Source organism: Brachyhypopomus gauderio, chromosome 7 (genome assembly GCF_052324685.1).
Source record: "Brachyhypopomus gauderio isolate BG-103 chromosome 7, BGAUD_0.2, whole genome shotgun sequence".
Classification (NCBI taxonomy): domain Eukaryota; kingdom Metazoa; phylum Chordata; class Actinopteri; order Gymnotiformes; family Hypopomidae; genus Brachyhypopomus; species Brachyhypopomus gauderio.
Window position 1 is genome coordinate 26,655,081 of NC_135217.1, and position 22,129 is coordinate 26,677,209.

The 22,129-nt window shown below is 44.4% G+C and overlaps 2 protein-coding genes across 5 annotated transcripts in view; both read right to left on the reverse strand.

Moving 5' to 3' along the window:
- arfgef1 (ADP-ribosylation factor guanine nucleotide-exchange factor 1 (brefeldin A-inhibited)) overlaps positions 1-14,826 on the reverse strand; it is a 39,915-nt gene extending 25,089 nt beyond the window's left edge. Inside the window, exons 1-6 of one of the 4 annotated variants that reach the window (XM_077012880.1) lie at positions 14,427-14,826; positions 2,415-2,445; positions 1,559-1,715; positions 1,152-1,298; positions 433-612; positions 260-313 (exon numbers count right to left, since the gene is read on the reverse strand). In XM_077012880.1, the coding sequence (XP_076868995.1) occupies positions 260-313; positions 433-612; positions 1,152-1,298; positions 1,559-1,715; positions 2,415-2,445; positions 14,427-14,550 (693 nt within the window). In that variant the 5' untranslated portion in view covers positions 14,551-14,826. The remainder of the gene's footprint in view (positions 1-259; positions 314-432; positions 613-1,151; positions 1,299-1,558; positions 1,716-2,414; positions 2,446-14,426) is intronic. The other 3 variants (XM_077012882.1, XM_077012883.1, XM_077012884.1) reach the window with 3 other exon arrangements.
- A 5,083-nt stretch (positions 14,827-19,909) lies between these two features.
- Positions 19,910-22,129, reverse strand: part of cpa6 (carboxypeptidase A6) — a 33,525-nt gene continuing 31,305 nt past the window's right edge. The window contains exons 9-11 of the mRNA XM_077012885.1: positions 21,140-21,342; positions 20,417-20,501; positions 19,910-20,274 (exon numbers count right to left, since the gene is read on the reverse strand). Of these exons, the coding sequence (XP_076869000.1) occupies positions 20,027-20,274; positions 20,417-20,501; positions 21,140-21,342 (536 nt within the window). The 3' untranslated portion in view covers positions 19,910-20,026. The remainder of the gene's footprint in view (positions 20,275-20,416; positions 20,502-21,139; positions 21,343-22,129) is intronic.

Consider the following 22,129-nt stretch of genomic DNA (forward strand, 5'->3'; position numbering starts at 1 on the left):
CAGGCAAAACACACAAGCGTAACAGCAAGCACAGAGACACAAGACACGTCTCAGAGAGACAGGACATATCTCAGAGAGACGGAACATGCCTCAGAGAAACGGGACACGTCTCGGAGACACGGCACACATTTCAGAGAGACGGGACACATCTCAGAGGGACGGAGTCTGAGAGAGGTTGCAGGACATGGATGAAGCCAACATACACACACCGGAGATAATCAGATCAAGCAAACTCAAGACAGGCCCTGTTGCTCTTTACCTGACGGTCACGCTTTCTGGATGCCAAAGACCAACTCATCTTGTGATTTGTAAGCTAGATTTTGAAAGGAGGGAGGGGGAAGGAGAAGAAAGCACCAATCAAGAAGAAAGCAGGGGTTAGATGAAGGCCACGTGTCCCCCTATTAGCAGAGTGCACGGGGGCGGGGCACTCACGGCCTGGTTCTCCATGCGGGCGAAGATGACGTTGAGCATCTGTGTGAGGGTGGCCTTGGCCGTGGTCTGGTTGATGAGGTTCTTGCTGGCCAGGTAGATGTTGTAACAGGTGCGCACCGCCTGCAGCACTGTGCCCTCATGGATCTCGATGTGCTGGGACGTCACCGCCGTTAGCAAGGCCTGTGGGGCGGAGCAATCGCTAAGCACACACCTCTTCAATGGACGGCTTAGTGTCCTGAATGGCAGATTCTTCCCGTATGTGGAATGTGGACTGAACTGGATTAGGGCGAGTGGTGAAGGAAGTGGTAGAGTTAACAGGCTGTGGACACCATTCCTACCGTCTACCACACATACCAACTTCTGTCAAATAAAGAAGCATAGCTGTAAGCTGAGTCTGCACAAATGGCACTAGTGCAATTATACCGGAGGAGCAGGTCGTGTTTGGGCACTTCTAAATAAAGGGGAGAGAGAGAGTGTGTGTGTGTGTGTGTGTGTGTGTGTGTGTGTGTGTGTGACCACACAGCAACTTTCCAACTTTCCATTGTTCCTGCTAACCCACTGTCATTTAATAAATATAACCCGTTTCTCTAGAAGTGCATGTGCATCAGAAACCGAAAGTGAGATTGTTAACTACCACCCCACTACACATAACAAATCATAACCCCGAGCTTTATTTCACATTTATAGAACACTGAAAGCCGTTCAATGCTGCAGGAGACCTTTATGATCTGCAGCTGGACTCCCTCGTCCGTCTGGGGTCCCTGGAAACAGCCGCAGATGGTCTCCATGATGCGGTCAATCAGCCTCTTCCCCGGGGCCGTGCTGTCCGGGGCGCTGCCCGTCAGGTGGCCATAGGCTATGAGTTTCTACAAACGGCATACACGTAGCATCGAACAATACATCGCTGTTTAGCCATTTTATTATTAATATCACAATATTATGCAAATGAGCAAGTTCTGATCAGATAATCAGATAATCGCTCTAACCAGTCAGAACGTCTGAATTCTGTGCTGCAACCATCCTGACCAATCAGTGATGGTCTGTTGTGTGTCACTCAAATGTCTTAAAACTGTCAAATTGACTTTGTGAAAGCTGAGAGATCAAGAAAAGGATCCACCGCACGGACCTGTAAACAGTCGAGGGACGTGCTGACGATGCGCGGGCATTTGGACTGGCATGCCAACTCAAACGGCAGGAAGTATTTATCTGCTTCAATGAAGCTGGTCTTGGATTTGATGGGCGGTAGGGTACTGGAGCTCAGCTTCCTGTCAGCCGCCGCGGGACTAAAGAGCAGAAAATAAAGAACAAATCAAGTCAGTCGCAGCGATGGGTTAAAACCCTGCAATCCAGGAGAGGACGGGAGACTCATTCTTGCTGATGAGGATGTCTCTGCAGCTCGGGACATGCAGGCCAACTCGAATGCTCAGGCATTAATCTGAAAGGTGTGTGAGTGTGAGAGAGAGAGAGGGGAAGAGAGAGAGAGACAGGGGGGTGGGCATGGGGTTGTGGCCACGTGGTGGGTTGATGGTCTGTGTCTCTGACAGGGAACAGAAACAGCAGAATGATGTCTGTCTCTCTCCTCCACTACACTCTCCTCCTCTCCTCCACCCTTCCCTCTCCTCCACCACCCTCTCCTCTCTTTTTCAATGACCAGAGAAAGCCTCCTCAGCTACACCCCTCACCACACTTCCCCCACACAACAGGGTGACTATGAAGTGTTTCAAAGTGATGAGTGCATAAACCAGATCATGAGACAGTGGAGACAGGGGAGACAGGGGAGACAGCGGAGACAGCGGAGACAGGGGAGACAGCGGAGACAGCGGAGACAGGGGAGACAGGGGAGACAGGGGAGACAGGGGAGACAGGGGAAAACAGGGGAGATAAGAGCTAAGAGTGTTAAAATACCTCATTAAGAATATGCATACACATTCCAGCTCATATCCAGCATGAATTAAACATTTGTCAGGACAAAACAGGCTCACCTTAATTTCTCTGATTCTTCTTTGATTTCCTCTGAAATAAGATAAAAGAAGAGGGTTTCAGTGCTTCAGCGCATGACAGTACAAACGCACGACAAATACATCTCACAGACAAAAATAAAAATGACTCCAGGAAACACCCAGACTCTTTCAGCTGGATATGGTTATAGTATACAAGGCCTGTGTAGTAGGTGAGTTTAGGGTGTTTAAAGTACATAAGCAGAAAAGACATGTTTCAGAGATGGTGAGGTTGGGTGTTTAATGTCAGGTCCAAAGACGCACATTCACAGTGACATTCATTCTACTGGAAGCAGAAAGCAGGTACTGGTTGGTATTCTGCACCAATCTGCTGACTGCAAAGCCGTCAACCTCACATGCAGTTTGTGTTTATGCAGGGAAGTGTTTCGCAAATGTAACGCCTTAAAAGCTTCAGTAACAACTCCAGAGAATGAAATAGACGCGTGGGGGAGAAAGCTCCATTCAAACAAAAAGAAAAAAAGGAATTAAAGCATAAAAGAAGCTTAAAATGACAGGCAAAGCATTCATAACCAAAGAACTCCACTCTCATTTTTACATACATAACAATTTAAATTAACATTTTTAATTAATATTATTTATTTAATGTACCAATCTTTAAATAATTAATTTTATTAGATATTCCCGAGATTGTTCAAACTGCTCCACGCAAAGTGATCACTAATCAAAGGAAATTATAGAAAGATCGTTATAGAAAACTATATACACAAGTCTCTATCTGCTACTACTAATAAAATCACTGAAACATTTTCATATGTTGCTGGCCTGCACTCAGAACCAAATGGACGCCCCATCATATGTGCAACAACGTACAGAACAACAGGAGAATTCCCACTTGCTTTGGCATGGATGGAGTGTGGGGTGTGCAGGGGGGTAAACCTGGGGGTAAACCGGGGGTAAACCTGGGGTAAACCTGGGGTAAACCTGGGGGTAAACCTGGGGGTAAACCTGGGGTAAACTCTCTCTCACTGTACAGGACAGCAGCTAGCACCCACAGACCATCTCCCCAGAGAACATATCTCCATGACTCCAGAGTGTGGTGGCAGGGTGCACTGCGATCAGACACGGTGGTCTCAGGCTACAGGAACCCGTGTCATGAAGTCCCGGCAGACCGGGCAGGCACTTGTGTTGCTTCCACAGGCAGTTTGAAACTCTGTAGCAAGTGATGCAATAGACAGACACTATACAGACATTTTAGGCAATTATGTGCTCCCCTCTTAGTGGCTGCAGTGTGGTGAAGGCCGTTATGTGTTACAGCATGACTGTGAAGGTGTGTACATGCATGTGGCCATATAGTGCAACTAGAACACACACTTCCTCCTCCTGAACTCTACTGAACGTGGAGTCTAGACCTCTCTCGTGTCATTTCTGTGAGGTTCACCTTAGCCTATTAACAATCTTTGACAGAAGTACTGCATCTCAGCCTACAAAACATCACACATTCGCATCTCATATTTCTTTAAATGTTTTATATGATAAAAAACAAACAAATAACACAAAAGCAAAATGTACTTTATCGCTACTACAAATTATTTCACTGTTAGAACAACTGCACCTGATTTTACAAGCACGCAGCTGCTCTGTGCTGCTCTGGGTTGTGGCGACACTGTTGTTTTCGGACCAAACACTGAATTTCCACAACTGAACAATTTTGACTTTAACGTCCTAAATTTGGCGCCTTCGCGCGACACTGGATGGAGCTGCACCAGCGTCCTGGGCTACGGTGTCGCCAGGGAACCAAGAAATGGGGAAACCATAGCAACGCTATCATTTGACGGAGAGCGCCTGTGTGACTGCTGCGCGATACTTGAGCAGCTCGAGCCTCGTTACGCTGAACTGAGTGTTTAGTGTTTTAATGTCCAGTCCACACAGCAGTGTAAACCGGCCTGGCAAAATACTCAAATGCGCTTGAACACAATCAGCTCTGATTAAAACTGACAACATCATAAACGGCTCAAAAGATAATCTGTTTTTCAAGCCTCTGTACTTTGTACTTTAAATGTTTTACTATAAGAGATTTAGCTGCCAAGTGTTTTTCTAGTAAGCATTTCGAGTTATTGTTATAGCTTCCAAATATCAAAAAGAACTTGTACAAGCAATGGATCACTCTGTTATCAGACCGCTACACAATGGAGATCACTGTTGTCAAACCTCTACACAATGAATATCACTGTTGTCAGACCTCTACACAATGCAGATCACTGTTATCAGACCTCTACACAATGGAGATCACTGTTGTCAGACCTCTACACAATGAATATCGCTGTTGTCAGACCTCTACACAATGAATATCACTATTATCAGACCTCTACACAATGGAGATCACCATTATGAGACCGCTACACAATGGAGATCACAGTTATCAGACCTCTACACAATGGAGATTACTATTATCAGACCTCTACACAATGGAGATCACTATGATCAGACCTCTACACAATGGAGATCACTATTATCAGACCTCTACACAATGGAGATCACCATTATGAGACCTCTACACAATGGAGATCACCATTATGAGACCTCTACACAATGGAGATCACTGTTATCAAACCTCTACACAATGGAGATCACTATTATCAGACCTCTACAGATACCACTTTAACATGCTGCCTCTCGACATTGATAAGGTGTATAATATATACAGTTGAGCAACACACACACACACACACACACACACACACACACACACACGAGCAGAATGCCTGAAAATCCTGCAGCCATGGCTACTCCTATCAAACATTCACAGCCAGGTCATCGCCATGGCTACTCTCCTGAAACAGTATTCACATCCAGGTCATCATCGGAGCTACTCTCCCACAAAAGTAATTATAGCCAGTCATCACCATGGCTACTCTCCCATGGCAACACTCACAGTCAGGTCATGCTGGAGATCACCAAACCATAAACACATTGTAAGCAGCAGAGGAGGCAGACCACATCACATCCTAATGTTTTTATTGAGGCCTGCCACGGCCTACTGAGGGGTCTTGAGGGATACGCATGTGCTGATAAAGGATGCCATAAATACTGTCCAAAACAATATCTGCTGTGGAAAATCTGCCATGGAGAATTCAGCTGCTACACAGCAGTCTTAAATAAAGGGGTTGATATGACTGCAAAGTCAGCTCTCACACACACACACACACACACACACACACACACACACACACACACACACACACACACACACACACACACACACACACACACACACACACACCCTTTGACGGAGGATAATGAAGAACAAGAATTGAATCCCTTAACAGTAAATATAAAAAAAAACAAATGTGACATAACAATTATCACAATTAACAAAAGGTCATAAGAGGAATAAAAACATTTGAGTTCTGCAAATATGTCACTGGACTAAATCATCAGGTAGAATAGTCCGCATGTGAGCAGGTATTGAACACCCCAAAACAAAGCGTTGCCTCCCCAGTCTAAAGCTACATGATTACAGCAAATAAATTACATTAATCATAATTAATAATTTACTGTTAATAATTTCAGATTAGATCTTCTCAATACAGAATTAAAGTGTGTTCATTCTGTGCCAGACCCCATTTAAAAAGAAATGTGTAGTCTACAGCATTTATCTGTAAGCTTTGGTTGTTAAATCATGATATAGTGTTACTGTGTGCCATTCGTGTAATTACTTGCTTTCATGTGTGCGAGTAACACATTTTTCATTTCCACGTAAGAAGAGAAATTGCCAATATGGTTCAGTGTGACCACAGATCCACGGCTCAGGCATGAAGAGGCTAACAGTCCCAGCATTTATAGTTCCTGATCAGAGTTGTAATAAACCTTTATTATATAAATATATTATTATTATGAGTAAATAATCCATAGATAGTTTATTAATTCATTAATAAAATGCTAATTTTACTTGCTTTTTTGTGAAATGGGGACAATAAGAAATTATGAGAAAGGTAAACAAACTTTTCCCTCCAAAACAAGGAAGATTGGGAAGAAAAAGACGGAAGAGGGAAGAACCCTTGGGGACAGAAAGACCCGGACAAAGTGACGCGTTGAAGATTCTCCTGTGCTGGTCTGGTGCTGGACTGGTGTCGGGCCGATTCTGGGTACAGCTGTGCTAGTTAAACAAAGACGCTGCCTTGTGCATGGGTGAGTGACAGGCCCTCGGGCCCTGAGGGGCCCAGTTGTCTCCAACTGGATCTACCATTACGCTCACACACCAAGGCCTGCATCTCTGCGCTAAATTCAGTGAACAGAGGGCTTGCCTCTTAAATGTTCATCATTTAAGGAATAAACAGCAAAAAGTTGTGACATCACAGCACCACGGCCCTCTCTCCTCTCCGCATGCCAAGACACGGAGGGCATCAGTCACCTTCACAACACTCACTTCTGACCTGACCAATCAGAAACTGGAGAGGTGATGACCAGAAAGAAGAGATTCAGATGAGGGCTGAATCTAGAAGGTGGAGCTTCAGGAACAGGGCTGACGTCAACAGAACGGGGCCAACAATAAGTCCATGAGCTTTAGTGAACCTGTAGTGATTCTGCATGATCCAGGGTGGAGCGTGGTTACAGGGTGGAGCGTGGTTACAGGGTGGAGCGTGGTTACAGGGTGGAGCGTGGTTACAGGGTGGAGCGTGGTCCAGGGTGGAGCGTGGTCCAGGGTGGAGCGTGGTCCAGGGTGGAGCGTGGTTACAGGGTGGAGCGTGGTTACAGGGTGGAGCGTGGTTACAGGGTGGAGCGTGGTTACAGGGTGGAGCGTGGTCTATGCACTGCTCTGCTACTCTTCTTAGCAGCACGTGATGGAGAGCAGACGCTCCTCTCCCTCACACCCCATTACCATATCAAAGTCTGTTACGCTGGCACACACTCCCCGCACACGCACACACACCGTTGCTGAACCTGCTCAAGTCTTCTCCTGCTCTCCCTGATGACCTGTCTGCACCTCAAAGTCCATGGGCGGGAATGCCAGTGAATTTCAGTGGATGTGACAGACGTCAGTGGATGTGACAGACGTCAGTGGAGCAGCAGTGCGTGGCATTCACAGGCAGGCACGAGATCCATGGAGTAAGACGGTAATCTGAGCCCAACCCCTCAACACCACCAACGAACAAACAAGCCTCTCTTTAGGACCATGTGGCAGTCCAGGACACACCGAAGCAGACGCATCCCAAAGAGCCTGACTGACTACAGGTCGCCATTTCACCTGAGCAGGTGAAACTCCTCCTATTTCATCCATCTTCAAACAGGGATTGCTCCTGTGGTGTTAGAGCGAAGGCGAACTGCCACTGTGGTCCAGCGTACACCTTCAGTACACCTCTCTTCAGACTGAGCTCTTGCTATTAATATCTTGCTTAAGGCATCAGCGCTTTTGGGGAGCTTAGTCTAGTAGATTTAATTTAAACCATTTCATGAGCTGCACAGACGGACCTGAGGACCAGGGTACCGGTCAGCACTCAGGAGGAGGATTGTTTACAAATGCACGCGTGTCCACCGCCTTCATTCTATTAGAACGGACGCATTCAGGTGTCCGGGTCAGGGAGAGTCTTTGTCCTTGTGAGGAGTTCAAGTATCTCGGGTTCTTGTTCACGAGTGACTGAAGGATGGAACGGGAGGTTGACGGGCGGATCGGGCCGGCAGCAGTTTGACGCAACCCCAGTACGTATAGGCCAGACAGTCGGCGATTTAGGTACCGCATGTACAGATGTTCAGACGGACATCCTCATTAACAATAGAGGTCTGGACCTGGACACACACCCACACACAGGGCCTCCAGTTGCTAGGGCCCACTCACATTCCCATGGGGAGCAGTGAAATAACCTGTTTAGGGCCCAATGTTATTGTCATGGGAAAGTCTGACTGCACATGTGCTCATGTACATCTTGTGCATCTTTTTCTGCACCTGCATGCCTTCTGCTCAGCCCACTAGGAAGGCCCCGTGTTTACCCCGTTCAGCCTCCAGCCTGTGAGGAAGGTTGCCTGGCCCAGCCCTCCAGGAACACACTGGTACAGCCCTCCAGGAACACACTGCTGTACGATGTGCCCACGAGCAAATGCTCCAACACAAATGCCTTGTTCTCTCTCATTATCTTGTGTTGAAAGTTTGATTAATTTATAACCTGCCAGAGATGTAATGAAATACGGTAACCGTGACTATACATTATTTAACATGTCTGTGATGTCAGAAAGCAGTGGAAAAGCTGGCGACATTGACTCTTATTTAAATAAGCAAATGGGAAAAAAGGTCCACGATCATTTTTTTGAAGTTGTGGTGATTTTTGACATCTTTACACAGCTTTAATCAACTCTTCAATCAGAGTGAGTCAGAGAAAGACACACAGACAAAAACAGAGAAAAAGACAGAAAGAGAGAAAGACAGGGGTTCCTTCTCAATATCAAGAACACAATTTGTGTTGGGAAGAACATTGTGACAAGTATCAAGAACAAACTCACAGTTCCAAAAGAGAGGAGGACGCTCAGTACGAGTTACAGCAAAACACCAGAGTATCCAGAGGAGGATCAGAAATTAGAGTGAAATGGAAGCTTGTCTTTTCTCTGATACCCATGTTGCTAAATGTTTGCCTATTCAGTCTAGTGGTGGGAATTATAAATGGTCACAAGCCAAGATAAAAAGAAAAAAAAGAAAAAACACTGAAGTAAATTTGTCTATCAGAAAAGAATGGATTTGTGTATTTGCAGTGAATGCTGGGTCTTTCTGTTCGTTCTCGTCAGTAAGTCACCCAATGTGTCTTTGGCTTTTGGAGCATAGCAGGAACACATCCAGTCACTTTTAGCAAGAACACATCCAGGCACTTTAACGGTTCTTGGTACACGTGCCCTTTGTACACGCTCCCTTGGTACACCAGCACTGAATACCTGTGCCGACAATGGCTGTGCAGCGTCAACAATGAACTTGTGCCCACACCTGTCTATGCACCAGTCCCCACATCTGTCCACACACCAGTTTTCATGCCCCCTCAAAATCTACAAATTGGTTTAGTTTCCAAGGCTTCTTAAATCTTCTTAAAATTTCTCCTCAGCTAAAGTTTACTAGTGAAACCACAGAAAACATGGATGAAGTGAAAGATTCCAGGGTGCAAACAGGAAACGCAGCCAAGAGGCCGCCGTTCATCCGTAACATGACGGTTCCTTAAAGCCATATATTTACACGGGAGAAAATTCCCGTCTCATAACATCAGGCAGACGTGCTGTGCATCCACGCTGATGTGATTTACAGCTATGTGAGGTGCGTTTCCCTGCTGTCAGTGCTCAGAAACTTTGTGATGAATAAGAAATGGAAAGACCTGGGGTGACGGAATGAAAGAGGAACTAGTTGATCATCTCTAAATAATAAATAAGGTCCCGTGCTTATTCTCAGATCCGATTTAAAACACAATGCTTTGCGTTTGTGTTTTTTTTCAGTCATCACAACTACTAGAGATTTAACAGCTGAGGAGATTTAAGTCAACAGCTCCAGGCTGAGATCCAGCACCCCACAAGTCCTCCTTTAGCAAACGGAATTGAATTAAATCTTCAAACAGAATGAGTGATTCTGAATCAGTGATTCAGTCGTGAACACACATTTGTCAAACTATGTACTGCTTTTGTTTCAATATGACTTGAAAGGCCAATAATAATAAAATACACGAAAGCCAAAATGACTTTAATAATGTACAATATGAGTTTTGCAGAGTTCTGGCATGGCTGTGTCCCGCAGTGGGATTGACCTTCATGTACCTACACATTTTCTGCTGATATAACACACCCACTTTAACCCCAATAAAGGGCTTGTGTTAGCTGATGACTCAGGAGGGTTAAAATAGTGAGAACCTTAAAATGTGCAGGCCAGGGTTACTCTAGAAACAGGACTGAGAAACCCTGTCCTGTAACCCAGAATGAGTGGCAGGGCTAGCAGAGGGGCAGTGAGAGGGCAGGGCAGGGGGTTGCAGAGGGGCAGTGAGGGGGTGGGGCTTGTAGAAGGGCAGTGAGGGGGAGGGGCTTCCAGAAGGGCAGTGAGGGGGAGGGGCTTCCAGAAGGGCAGTGAGGGGGTGGGGTAACTGCTAGAGCCTCTGTACTTGTTTGTCGTTTCCCCTCTGCTTGCTGTATTTTCTTCCATTTAAGTCCGACAGGCCCTGAATACCACAGGTCTGTCTTCACGTCTTTTGTCTCTTAAGAACAAAATGTAAAGCCGTCTGCAGCCTGCCTTTATTCATTCCACGCCAGCCGATCCAACCTGTCTGACAACTAGCCTCCAGCTTCCTGTAAATCTATAGGTAGTACCAAGGAGAGAGAAGCCACAGGAGTTAACCCTAGGTTTGAGACTCCTGTCTCAAAAATAATGACCAGACAAACTGAAAATGAATGAAAAAAACTGGTTTTTCCAGCTTTATTTGTCCTCATTGTGCTTAAAGAACAGAAGAAACTCTTTACGTCTCAGACACAGGAGAAACTCTTTACGTCTCAGGAACAGGAGAAACTCTTTACGTCTCAGGAACAGGAGAAACTCTTTACGTCTCAGGAACAGGAGAAACTCTTTACGTCTCAGGAACAGGAGAAACTCTTTACGTCTCAGGAACAGGAGAAACTCTTTACGTCTCAGGAACAGGAGAAACTCTTTACGTCTCAGGAACAGGAGAAACTCTTTACGTCTCAGGAACAGGAGAAACTATATGTCTCGGGATTGCCTCTACTACTCTCTCATCTGATGACTGAAAATGAAATCAGAGTAAATGCATCACCTAGACAGGTGACCGTGGCGTCCTGGCCATCTGTATTAGGCAAATAAAATCAACACAGGAACAAAGGGGCAGAATTTTTGTAGCCACTCCTTGTTCTCCATCGTGTCAACAACAAATGTATTTCCCTCAAATCTACCAAAACGATCAAAGTTTAACATCACTGCATAATGGCTGAGACTATATATGTGAACAACAGCACAGAACTATCAGACTAATATCTGCCATAAGACAGCTGTGTGTTGTAGTCACTGATGCTGTGAACACACACTGATAAACACACACTGATGAACACACACTGATGAACACACACTTGGGACATTTTCACTTCCTAGTAAACAGCCAGAGAGCCCAACAAGGTCCTCGCTACTGTAAAAGTCAACATGTTTAAGCAGCTTCATTTATCTTCATGGTTATGAGCCAAGGTTTAAAAAAGGAAAATAAATCAGAGTATCACAGTGAGTCTATGGGTTTACACAGTCTACGGGGACAACGCAGTCTGTGGCGCTAACGCAGTCTGTGGCGCTAACGCAGTCTGTGGCGCTAAAGCAGTCTGTGGCGCTAACACAGTCTGCGGCGCTAACGCAGTCTGCGGCGCTAACACAGTATGCGGCGCTAACACAGTCTGCGGCGCTAACACAGTCTGCGGCGCTAACACAGTCTGCGGCGCTAACACAGTCTGCGGCGCTAACACAGTCTGCGGCGCTAACACAGTCTGCGGCGCTAACACAGTCTGCGGCGCTAACGCAGTCTGCGGCGCTAACAGTCGTAACGTCCAGGCTTCATCTCTGTGTCTTCCTCTCTGCAGCTCAGCATTCGGGTTTCACGCTGTCTCTCATTTATAGGTTGCTACAATACCATAATCTGTCATATAATTAAAATTTTTCTCTGTGATTCTTTCAGACAGATTAATTTAAGTGCTTCATCAAAATACTAATCTAAACTGGAGGAGGCTATGGGGGAAAAGGCCTCTCCTGGGCCTTCAGAGAACTGCTCTTCAAATGCAGCAATTAAACGTTGCTGTGCACCGACTTTCAAAAACATTCCAGAGAAGGAAGCAGGCTGTACTGTATCAATCACAAAGCTCACTGACCAAAAGTATTTTAATCTAAAAGGACTTTCCCTGTCTTTCGTACACGGTTAGAAACTACATTCTTCAGAAACTCATCTCACTTATCACTTACCTAAACAATAAAGCCTTATTACTGACTCTACTAAGAGTCCTAATATTTAGCCAAGCCAGGAACAGGCCTGGTCACATGCTGACGGGAAACCAAAATGCAGGGCACTGTGGTGTACAGAGAGTGCCTCCTCTGATGGAGCTCAGTTGGGCATGTAAGTGTGAGACAGGGGCCTCAGACACTCCTGCCAGACACTCTATGCAGCCTCTGGGCTTATTTTGAGCACAGGGTCATTGCTTTATGCAAACATTCAGAGCACTGTGTACACTTCTCCACAGCATGAAAAACAGACCACCCCCATGACAAACACCTGAACTGTCATACTGAAAATATCAGTCAGTTAAGAAATTAAATGGAACTACTACAAAGCCCCCAGCCTACTTAGCGTGATCAAAATATATTCTTTCTGTAAAGTATGGTCTTTTATTTTGATCTTGCAGATTTACAACTTGGTAATAAAGGCAACAGCAGGAGACGTTTCATTTAACAGAGGTAGGTCTTCACTTTTGTTTCACTGGGAACATAAGCTTCTATGAGTAAGCCAGACCAAAAGTTCTGCAGTGAAAATGCAATGAAAAACCAGAGACGAGTTAAAGTTCAGAGAGAAGTTCATTAGTCTTTTGATGAACAGACGTTAGTGGTGGCAAATCTTTCAGAAACGAGCAGAAGCCATGATGCAAGATGCACGGCATCCTGGAGTCACTTGAGGAGTGAAAACGAGTTCGGTGGCGTCACGGTTTTTCTACAGAGCTGAAATACCCGGTGTCAGTCTGAGCACTGATGTGGAGGCTTTGTGCTTAGTCCAAGGCCGGAACGCAGAGTATACGCTCAGTAACCTCCCTCTGTCAGAGACAGCTATGCAAACCAACGTCAACACAACTCTCTGGATGAATCTGGGAGAAACAGATCTGGTTAATTTTAGTGCTGGCTTAACTCAGATAGCTCATATTCTGCTACAACACAATACTGCAAATACAATTAACCAATTTTTTTTGTTTTAAGGGGGAAATGTGGTTTTCATAGACAGGTATCACATAAACAGCACACATGTTGATACTGACGGCCTAAAACCACATGGGAATACCGTTGCTGACTATTTTTGAGTTGTCAGTGATTAAAATACAACATTTTCAAGTTGTGACCGGAAAACCATCTCAACAAAACCCAGCTGACGGGAACACCGGCGCACACCACAGGACTGCGGACCGAGGCCGAGTGTCACAGGTGGACGCGCCGCTCTTCACAGGTGGACACGTCGGTCTTCACAGGTGGACACGTCGGCAGAAGTCTCGCCGAGAATCCACGAAGTTTCACGACTCCACAATCACGTTCTTCCGGATTTGGGCTTGATCAAACCCTCGATAGTAAGCAGCTCATCTCCCACACCCCCCCATCGGCCGGGCAGTGCAGCAGACTGGCGAGCAGGACTTGTGATCGAGCAAGTCATCGCCTGTTAGTGGGTCAGTGCAGTCAGGTCGCCCGGATCAAACTCGCCTGCTCGTGTTCACATTACAGGCACATTATTACTACATGCCAACCCGATACCCTCTAAATTCATATTCGTTCATTGTAGGTAATCAGTTGTCGCGAGCTAATTTTCAAGTAAAAACATTTGACGGATTTATTTGATCACAGAACCGTGTATATCTTCACGACACATCCCTATACGATAATCATAGTCTTAAATTAATTTCGAATGTATAAAACATCTGGTGTAAAAACACTAGTGATCTGTTGCCTGCACAGCCTACATAATAACAAGGGTGGCTAGCTAACAAGGTCCTGTCAAAGAGGCAGAGCAGCCCGGCCGGTGGTTCCTCGGCCTGTTTCTGATCCGTGGAGCAAAATAAATGGTCACTAAACCGAGAAACACTCAATCTTTCAATCTTTTCATCTCGTTTCTGGGGTCAATTCTAGTTTTGTTATTCGGGCTCCTGCGAAGTATTCGATCAATGTGAAAATGTACTTCCGCAATGCAAGCCGAGGCTAGCTCCACCAGAGCTGCCCTCACGGGTGAGATTAGACTGGTGTGTGTGCATGGCGTGGTCAGCCCCAAACTGCAACAACACATCGGGACTCACCTAACGCCACCTCACAGGCTTTGCGCAGCTGCGAATGGTGAGCCTTCTTCACCTCCTTGTCGGCTAAGATCTTCTCCAAAGCTCGGGTTAAAAACATGTTTTTCGTCTTTTTGCCTTCATGCATGTCGCGCTGCAACGGGGCGAGGAGCTACCTGTCCCAAAGGTGGAATTTTGCCTCAAACCGATCAATTCCCTTTTTAAACTGGCAGCGGTCGTAGCCCGAGAATACAAACATAAATAAAGCAGAAGGTGGGGTGAATCCTTCAGTTTTCCATTAGCAACCCTTCTGCGCCATGTTGGGAGGAAACGACGTCACGCACGTCGAAACGGCCGCAATGAGGCAGGGTGAGTCAAACAGGGAGAGGGAGGGAGGGAGAGAGAGAGGGAAGGAGAGAGGGGAGAGGCAGGCTGAATCAAACAGAAAGAGGGAGGGAGGGAGGAGAGAGAGAGAAAGAGAGTGAGAGGAGGGAGGGCTGATGGGAGGGGGGTGTCTACCTGTATGCTATTTGAGTACAATATTGATTTGGTTTAATAAACGTGTGCATTGGCATTAATGACAGCAAAGAGGCAATACATGTGTCAGATAACACAGTGTTTGGCCTAAATTACACATATTTTCATCCACTACCTCTGGAAAAATCTCACTAATATGAAGAAATGTATCCATAATAGGAAAAGGATGACTCAGATACAGAAATGATTTAAGATTAGATATCCTGTTTTATGTCAAGTGTTTATTTTAATGCATACTTAAAGACAGTTGTTAATAAATTTCCATTTGGGAATAGATATTGATTATTCCAAGCTGGTTTTGGTGCACATAGTGAAACTGCTGTTGTCATATGACTGGGGGACACTCTGTTGAATCACAAAGACCCAACAGCCCTTTGCTTGAGAGATAAATTATTAAAAACAGATCAGCCTTTCAAATGAGAGTCTTTTATTTTGGAATGTCTATAACCGGCCTATGTGACTGAACCTGAAAGGTGAGCTGCAGTCAGAGTGATCAGACTCTGTCAGGGTGTACTGTCCTGCATTCAGAGTGATCAGACTCTGTCAGGGTGTACTGTCCTGCATTCAGAGTGATCAGACTCTGTCAGGGTGTACTGTCCTGCATTCAGACTCACTGCACCAACCAGAAAAGGAGGCTCACCTCTGCCAGAGTTCTGATTAACAACACTACATATTGTATGCTATTTCCACATTTAGCCATCTATAACTTGTATAAACATATAATTGCTAAATTAACATACTAAACAGTTAATGCTTTTACAAACATTAAAAAGTACAAAGCAGGCATCCAGCATACAAAATCATACGAATATCATTATCTTTATATAAATAAAGTAGCATAAAAATGATACATAGTTGTACAGTTATATAAAACTATATGACAGCAAACCTCAGTGTTGCTTGATATCCAAATGTTTAAAAACATTAGAACAAAAATAACAATTGTGATTTTTGTCTTTCACTGGGCTTCATGCAAGAACGTTTGTATTGTTATCTTAAACTGTTCGTTCTTTTGTCGTTAAATCAGTTGTGGTATGCTGATTCGTTTGTTAAATTTTTGTGACTAGCTCTGTTCTTAGAACAGCACGTATTGATACAAATTGTGTATTAGCTTATTTAACAGCCCAAAACACTAAGCAAGCTTAAGTAACCTTGTAAGCTTAAACACAGTTTCCGGCATTGTAAGTTGTGGAAGGTCAAGAGGAAGATGAGTGAAGACGAGTCACGATCGGCAGTGTAATTAGCATGTTGTACTGGGAGAAAATTCCCCTCCACACATTATCAAAACCAACATCATGAACCTTTTAATGATGGACATTAATTTTGAGTGAATGTTAATTTGGCATTGTATAAGTTCACCAGGCAATATATAATGCATCAGATCATCCAAAGATTATGATGAAAGCTGGTCAAATGAATGGCTACAGGCACTATTTAGGTATGGGAGGACTGAATATGTAGATGAATATTAGCATCACCGCAGTACGATTATGCATCAAGTTAAACTTTCTTTGAGCTAATGAAACAGACATATCAAATATACCTACAATAGGTTCCTACAATACCTACATTTTTTGTGGGTGCAGATTAGGGGTGTCACCATTTCGATATTAAATCGAAATAGATCGAAATTATGTCACGATCTCGAGCCTCGAAGTCAAAGAGGATCGACGATCCCTCCCTCTAAGCTACGCAAGCACCCACACTACGCAAAGTAAAGCCTGGTTTAAACTAGACACGTCGCGAGGGTCCGTGTGCCAAAAACGACGTAATCACGGTAGCTCCACCCATGCACGCTGGCGATTTGCAAGGTCGTGCACCTCTCGAATTTTGTAACTTTGTGCGTGCCGCGCTTCAGTACAATGAATCAAGTCATGTTTTCTGAGCTCATACACCTTTAGAAAGTGGAATTAATGCACCTAATTAAGTTAAATATTTATACATATACTCGTAATGATTCGAAATAATTCGCTTTTTCATCACATTATTTAATGGTTGTTTATTTTCCAAACGCCCAATCTTAACGTCTTCACATTCTCTCATGCTGGAATTACAAGAGGCTCGTATTTGTTAACGTAATACAGGAGAACTGTTCAGTCAGACAGATATTTTCACATTTGTTGTGAAACGAAGTAGTTACTCTTTCAAGCATTTTCAGGTTCGCGCGAGGTGTGCGGAGTCGCGCGCTACAGTCACTCGCGAAAGTATAATCCGTGCGGTCGTTACGGTTATTTAAACAAATTTAAACATTGGTCTGTGGCGGGTGTTGAGTGCAGAGCGTTGAGGAATGATTTCGATTGGAGGATCGTGCTTTCTGTTGATGTTGATCCAGCGTGGCGCGTGCCAGTGATTATGCCTTGGCGTGCCAATGGTGGCACGCGTGCCATAGGTTGCCGACCCCTGCCATAGACTAACCTAAAACTGGCATAGGCCTCTCTGCTGTAAATCAAGAATCGAATCGAATCGTGACCCTAAAATCGGAAATACAATCGAATCGAGGATTTAGAGAATCGTGACACCCCTAGTGCAGATGTATGTGACTTGAACAATAGATTGTGAATATTCCCTATAACTCTGAAATTTTATTTGAGCCTAACCAGAAACAAATGAGCAAATGCTACAAATGGCTTGTCGGAGCATTGTTTGTAGGAGATTTGTTTGTAGGATGTTTGTGGTTTGTTTGTAAGAGGTTTGTTTGTAGGAGGTATGTTTGTAGGGAATTTGTTTGTAGGAGATTTATTTGTAGGAGGGTTGTTTGCAGGAGATTTGTTTATAAGAGATTTGTTTGTAGGTTTGTGTCTGAGGCCTACTGTAAGTGTTTAGGATGTTCAATCTCCTGTATAACTTGATACACAGGTAGTCTTACTTTTCTGCTACATAACAAATGCTATTAAGTGACCATCAATAATGTCAGACAAAAAATATATTTACTACAACATAAAAGTTTACATTATTTACACACTTTGTCCTGTGTTCATCCTTTAGTACAGCCTGAGGACAGTAGAGGTATTTCAGAAGAAGTTTAGATGGTCTGTTTTCATCTCTAAAGTATCAACATATGTCTGAACCACAAGAGCTTGGAATTCCTGTTTTTTTGGTAAAAGTGCTTATACATATATACATATAGATGTATACATGTAGATATATACAATTAGATATATACGTTTGGATATATACATATAGATGTGTGTGTGTGTATACAGTGCACCACACAGTGTTTTCCCTTTGTGAAGGTGCACTGAACCACCGCCACATGGATATGAATAAAGACATGCTTCAACGACAGACATCTGAAATACAGAACTCCTGCTCCTATACAGTTGTGATCAAATTTATTCAACCCCCAATGCTGCGAAGGGTTTTATGGAATTCAGTGCACATTTGTAATTGTGTTCATAATGAAATCTTACAAGGACTTGTTAAAGAACTAAATGCAACTAAGATAGCATCAATTTTTTTTGTCATAAAGTATTAAATGGCCTTTTTGTGATTTCTTCATTGACACAATTATTCAACCCCTTTACGACTACCACTCTTAAGAACAGAGGTTCATTCCAGTGTTTTCCATCAGGTATTGAAAACATCTGTGGATGTCAACGAGCAGCAATCAAGCATGATAAGCACCAATTAGGCAGATTTAAAAGGACTGTGATACTCAGCTCCTTCTAGACATCTACTGGTGTGTTTCCAAGCATGGTGAAGGCAAGAGAATGGTCCCAGAAGACAAGAGAAGAGGTTATTGCTCTTCACAAGAATGGCAATGGATATAAAAAGATTGCGAAGTTGTTAAATATTCCAAGAGACACTATCGGAAGTATCATTCGCAAGTTCAAGTTAAAGGGCACAGTGGAAACGTTACCTGGTCGTGGCAGAAAGAAGATCCTGACCGCGACTGCTGTGCGCTACCTGAAGCGTAATGTGGAGAAAAATCCCCGCGTGACTGCTAAGGAACTGAAAAAAGACCTGTCAGATGTGGGCACTGAAGTTTCAGCTCAGACAATAAGGCGCGCACTGCATAACGAAGACCTCCATGCCAGAACGCCCAGACGCACCCCCTTGCTGACTCCAAAGAACAAGAAAAGTCGACTGCAGTATGCCAAAAGTCATGTGGACAAGCCACAAAGGTTTTGGGACAGTGTACTGTGGTCAGATGAAACTAAATTAGAACTGTTTGGGACAATGGACCAGCGCTATGTTTGGAGAAGGAAGAACCAGGCTTATGAACAAAAGAACACCTTGCCTACTGTGAAGCATGGCAGGGGGTCAATTATGCTTTGGGGCTGTTTTGCTTCTAATGGTACAGGAAAGCTTCAACGTGTGCAGGGTACCATGAATTCCCTTCAGTACCAGGAGATCTTGGAGGAAAATGTGATGGAGTCAGTCACAAACCTGCGGCTTGGGAGACGTTGGACCTTCCAACAGGACAATGATCCGAAGCACACATCCAAGTCCACTAGAGCATGGTTGAACATGAAAGGCTGGAACATTCTAGAGTGGCCATCGCAATCACCAGACTTAAATCCAATTGAGAACCTCTGGTGGGACCTAAAGAAGGCAGTTGCAGTGCGCAAGCCTAAGAATGTGACTGAACTGGAGGCTTTTGCCCATGAAGAATGGGCTAAGATACCCATAGGTCGCTGCAAGACACTTGTGTCAAGCTATGCTTCACGCTTGAAAGCTGTCATAACTGGAAAAGGATGTTGTACTAAGTACTAAAAAATAATGTCACTAGGGGGTTGAATAAAACTGATAATGATGTGAGCACAGTAAAGACATTTGTGGTTATTCCATCATAAATATTATGTTATGTTTGTCTAATTTATAAGTGCCTCTTTGATATAATTGTAAATAAGATGACTGAAATGATCAAAATCAATGTCAAACTGGCCAAAACACTTTATTTCAGTGGGGGTTGAATAAATTTGATCACAACTGTATCTTTCTATTTTGCTATGGCTTAGCATTGAACACCTAAGTCACCCTGCTTAGTTCACCGTGTCATTTGTGTAAACTCACATGATGTCCATTTCTGAGATATCAGCTCTGACACAGTACCCAAACAGAATTTCGAAGCGTTTGGCAGGACCTCAGGGCTGGTACGAGCGGACGGGGAGCAGAGGGAGGGTGTGTGAGCTCCTTGTGGTTCGGCCGGTGCATGTCTTCAGCAGGCCAGCTGCGATGGCCTTCACTGCCCTCACGGTCTCCGTGCACGTGGGCTTGATCAGAGCCTCCGGCAGGAGGAAGCCATAATATCCAGTGTCGCGCAGCTCGAACGCAAAGGCGTATGGGATGCCATGTCTGTAGGCCCAGTCGATGGAACTACCAGAACTCACGTCTGCAAGCAAAAACCACACACAGCAGCACACGCGGTTATGTGTCACCGTGTTTGAATGTTACGATGGTTTGAGTCAAGGTGGAATTAAGTTGCCTCTGAGATGACACGTGAGTTGGGATCACTGATGTCACGTGAGACTCACACAGAGTGGTGGAGGCAGGGCCATATCTGTATCTCACGCCGTATGCAGAGTAAAGTGCAGTCACGGCATTCTGAGCTGCTGTTTCCTGTAGAAAACCAAGGTCCAGAGGTCTCACTTATCATATCATGTGGCTGTTATCACTGTGATTGTTATCATTGTGACTGTTATCACTGTGATTGTTATCATTGTGATTGTCATCATTGTGACTGTTAATTGTTACTGTTATCATTGTGACTTATTACTGTGACTGTTATCACTGTGCCTGTTATCATTGTGACTGTTAATTGTTACTGTTATCATTGTGACTGTTATCATGGTGACTGTTAATTGTTACTGTTATCATTGTGACTGTTAATTATTACTGTTATCATTGTGACTTATCACTGTGACTGTTACCATTGTAAAAGAATGTTATTGTTTTATCATTGCCTTCGTGGATTCTTTTAGCTTGGAGTGTAGGACATTACAACAGTTGAAAATCACATACAAAAGGACCTTTCATAGACTTTTATTGTGCACAGAATGTAAGACTACTTTTTTTTGGAGAAAAATGGTCTATTGTAAATATTGGAAGGCTTTTGTGGTAGTGGTTAGGCTGGTGGGAAAATGTGTCCTTAACTGTGTTCCTTGAGTGCTTGTAAATCCTAGTGGGACTAATGTATCCCATCATGGACAGATGTGTGAATTCAGCCCTTCCAGCACGTCTGGGCCACACACACTCACCACGCAGTTAAAGTTGGGGATGGAGGCATACTTGTAGGAGTACGGATACAGCAGCATCTGGGCGTAGGCGTGGATGGAGATGTACGCCCGGATGTGTTTCCTGTTCTGGCGTAGGAACCTGGCGGTGGATTTGACCTCGGGCTCAGACTCAGGGAAGGGGCCACAGTAGGTTTCATCACAGGGGTGCGTGGAGGCCCCTTCATCTGGAAGAGTACACAGAGAGCAGGGCATCAGAGGGACACTCGATCCACTGTCTTCCTGTCCTGGCATTCACAGACAAACGTTAATGCTGCGTTGTTGCGGTTTTTGCTGACTCATGGAGGTGCTTTTGTAGTTTTTTTTTGTAGTTCTATTTGCAATGGCTGCCCTGGACACTCCCAATTGATCTGTGTCCTTCATAGAAATGAGAAGAAACAGAACTCCAGTTCAAACTGTCAAACACAGTTTTGGAGGAATATTAGTTCACTGAAACAAGAACACATTCATGCAAGAGTTCCTGCATTAAAGGGCATTTGAACATGCAAGTCCATAATGGAAAGAAATGTGAATGTGATGTATTAATTACAACAAATTGAGGCAAGGAAATAAATATAGATTCTCATTATTCATTATTATAGCATCATTAGAGAGTCAGTGTTTTGAGACGGGGCAGCTTTGTGCTATAAAGCACCAATAACAGAAGCCAGTAATTGTGCTTTGCTCCACTGAGATAATTGATACACTCACAGAGCTATTTCACATAAGGTTCCAACCTCAGCGTGTGAAATTTGTGTGAATTTAATTCACCTGTGTGATTAGCCAGTGCAGGCAGGAGACAGTGCTATTACAGAGAGTGTGTAGTCTGCTCAGGCACTATTAAATGTGCTGGGCAAAACTGGCCTGTGTCTTTCACTTTGTGTGTTTGATACAAAGCACATCCTGTCACCGAGCACTGGCTGTCATGCTGGGACAACATGTGATGCTGGGACAACGTGATGCTGGTACTCCCTG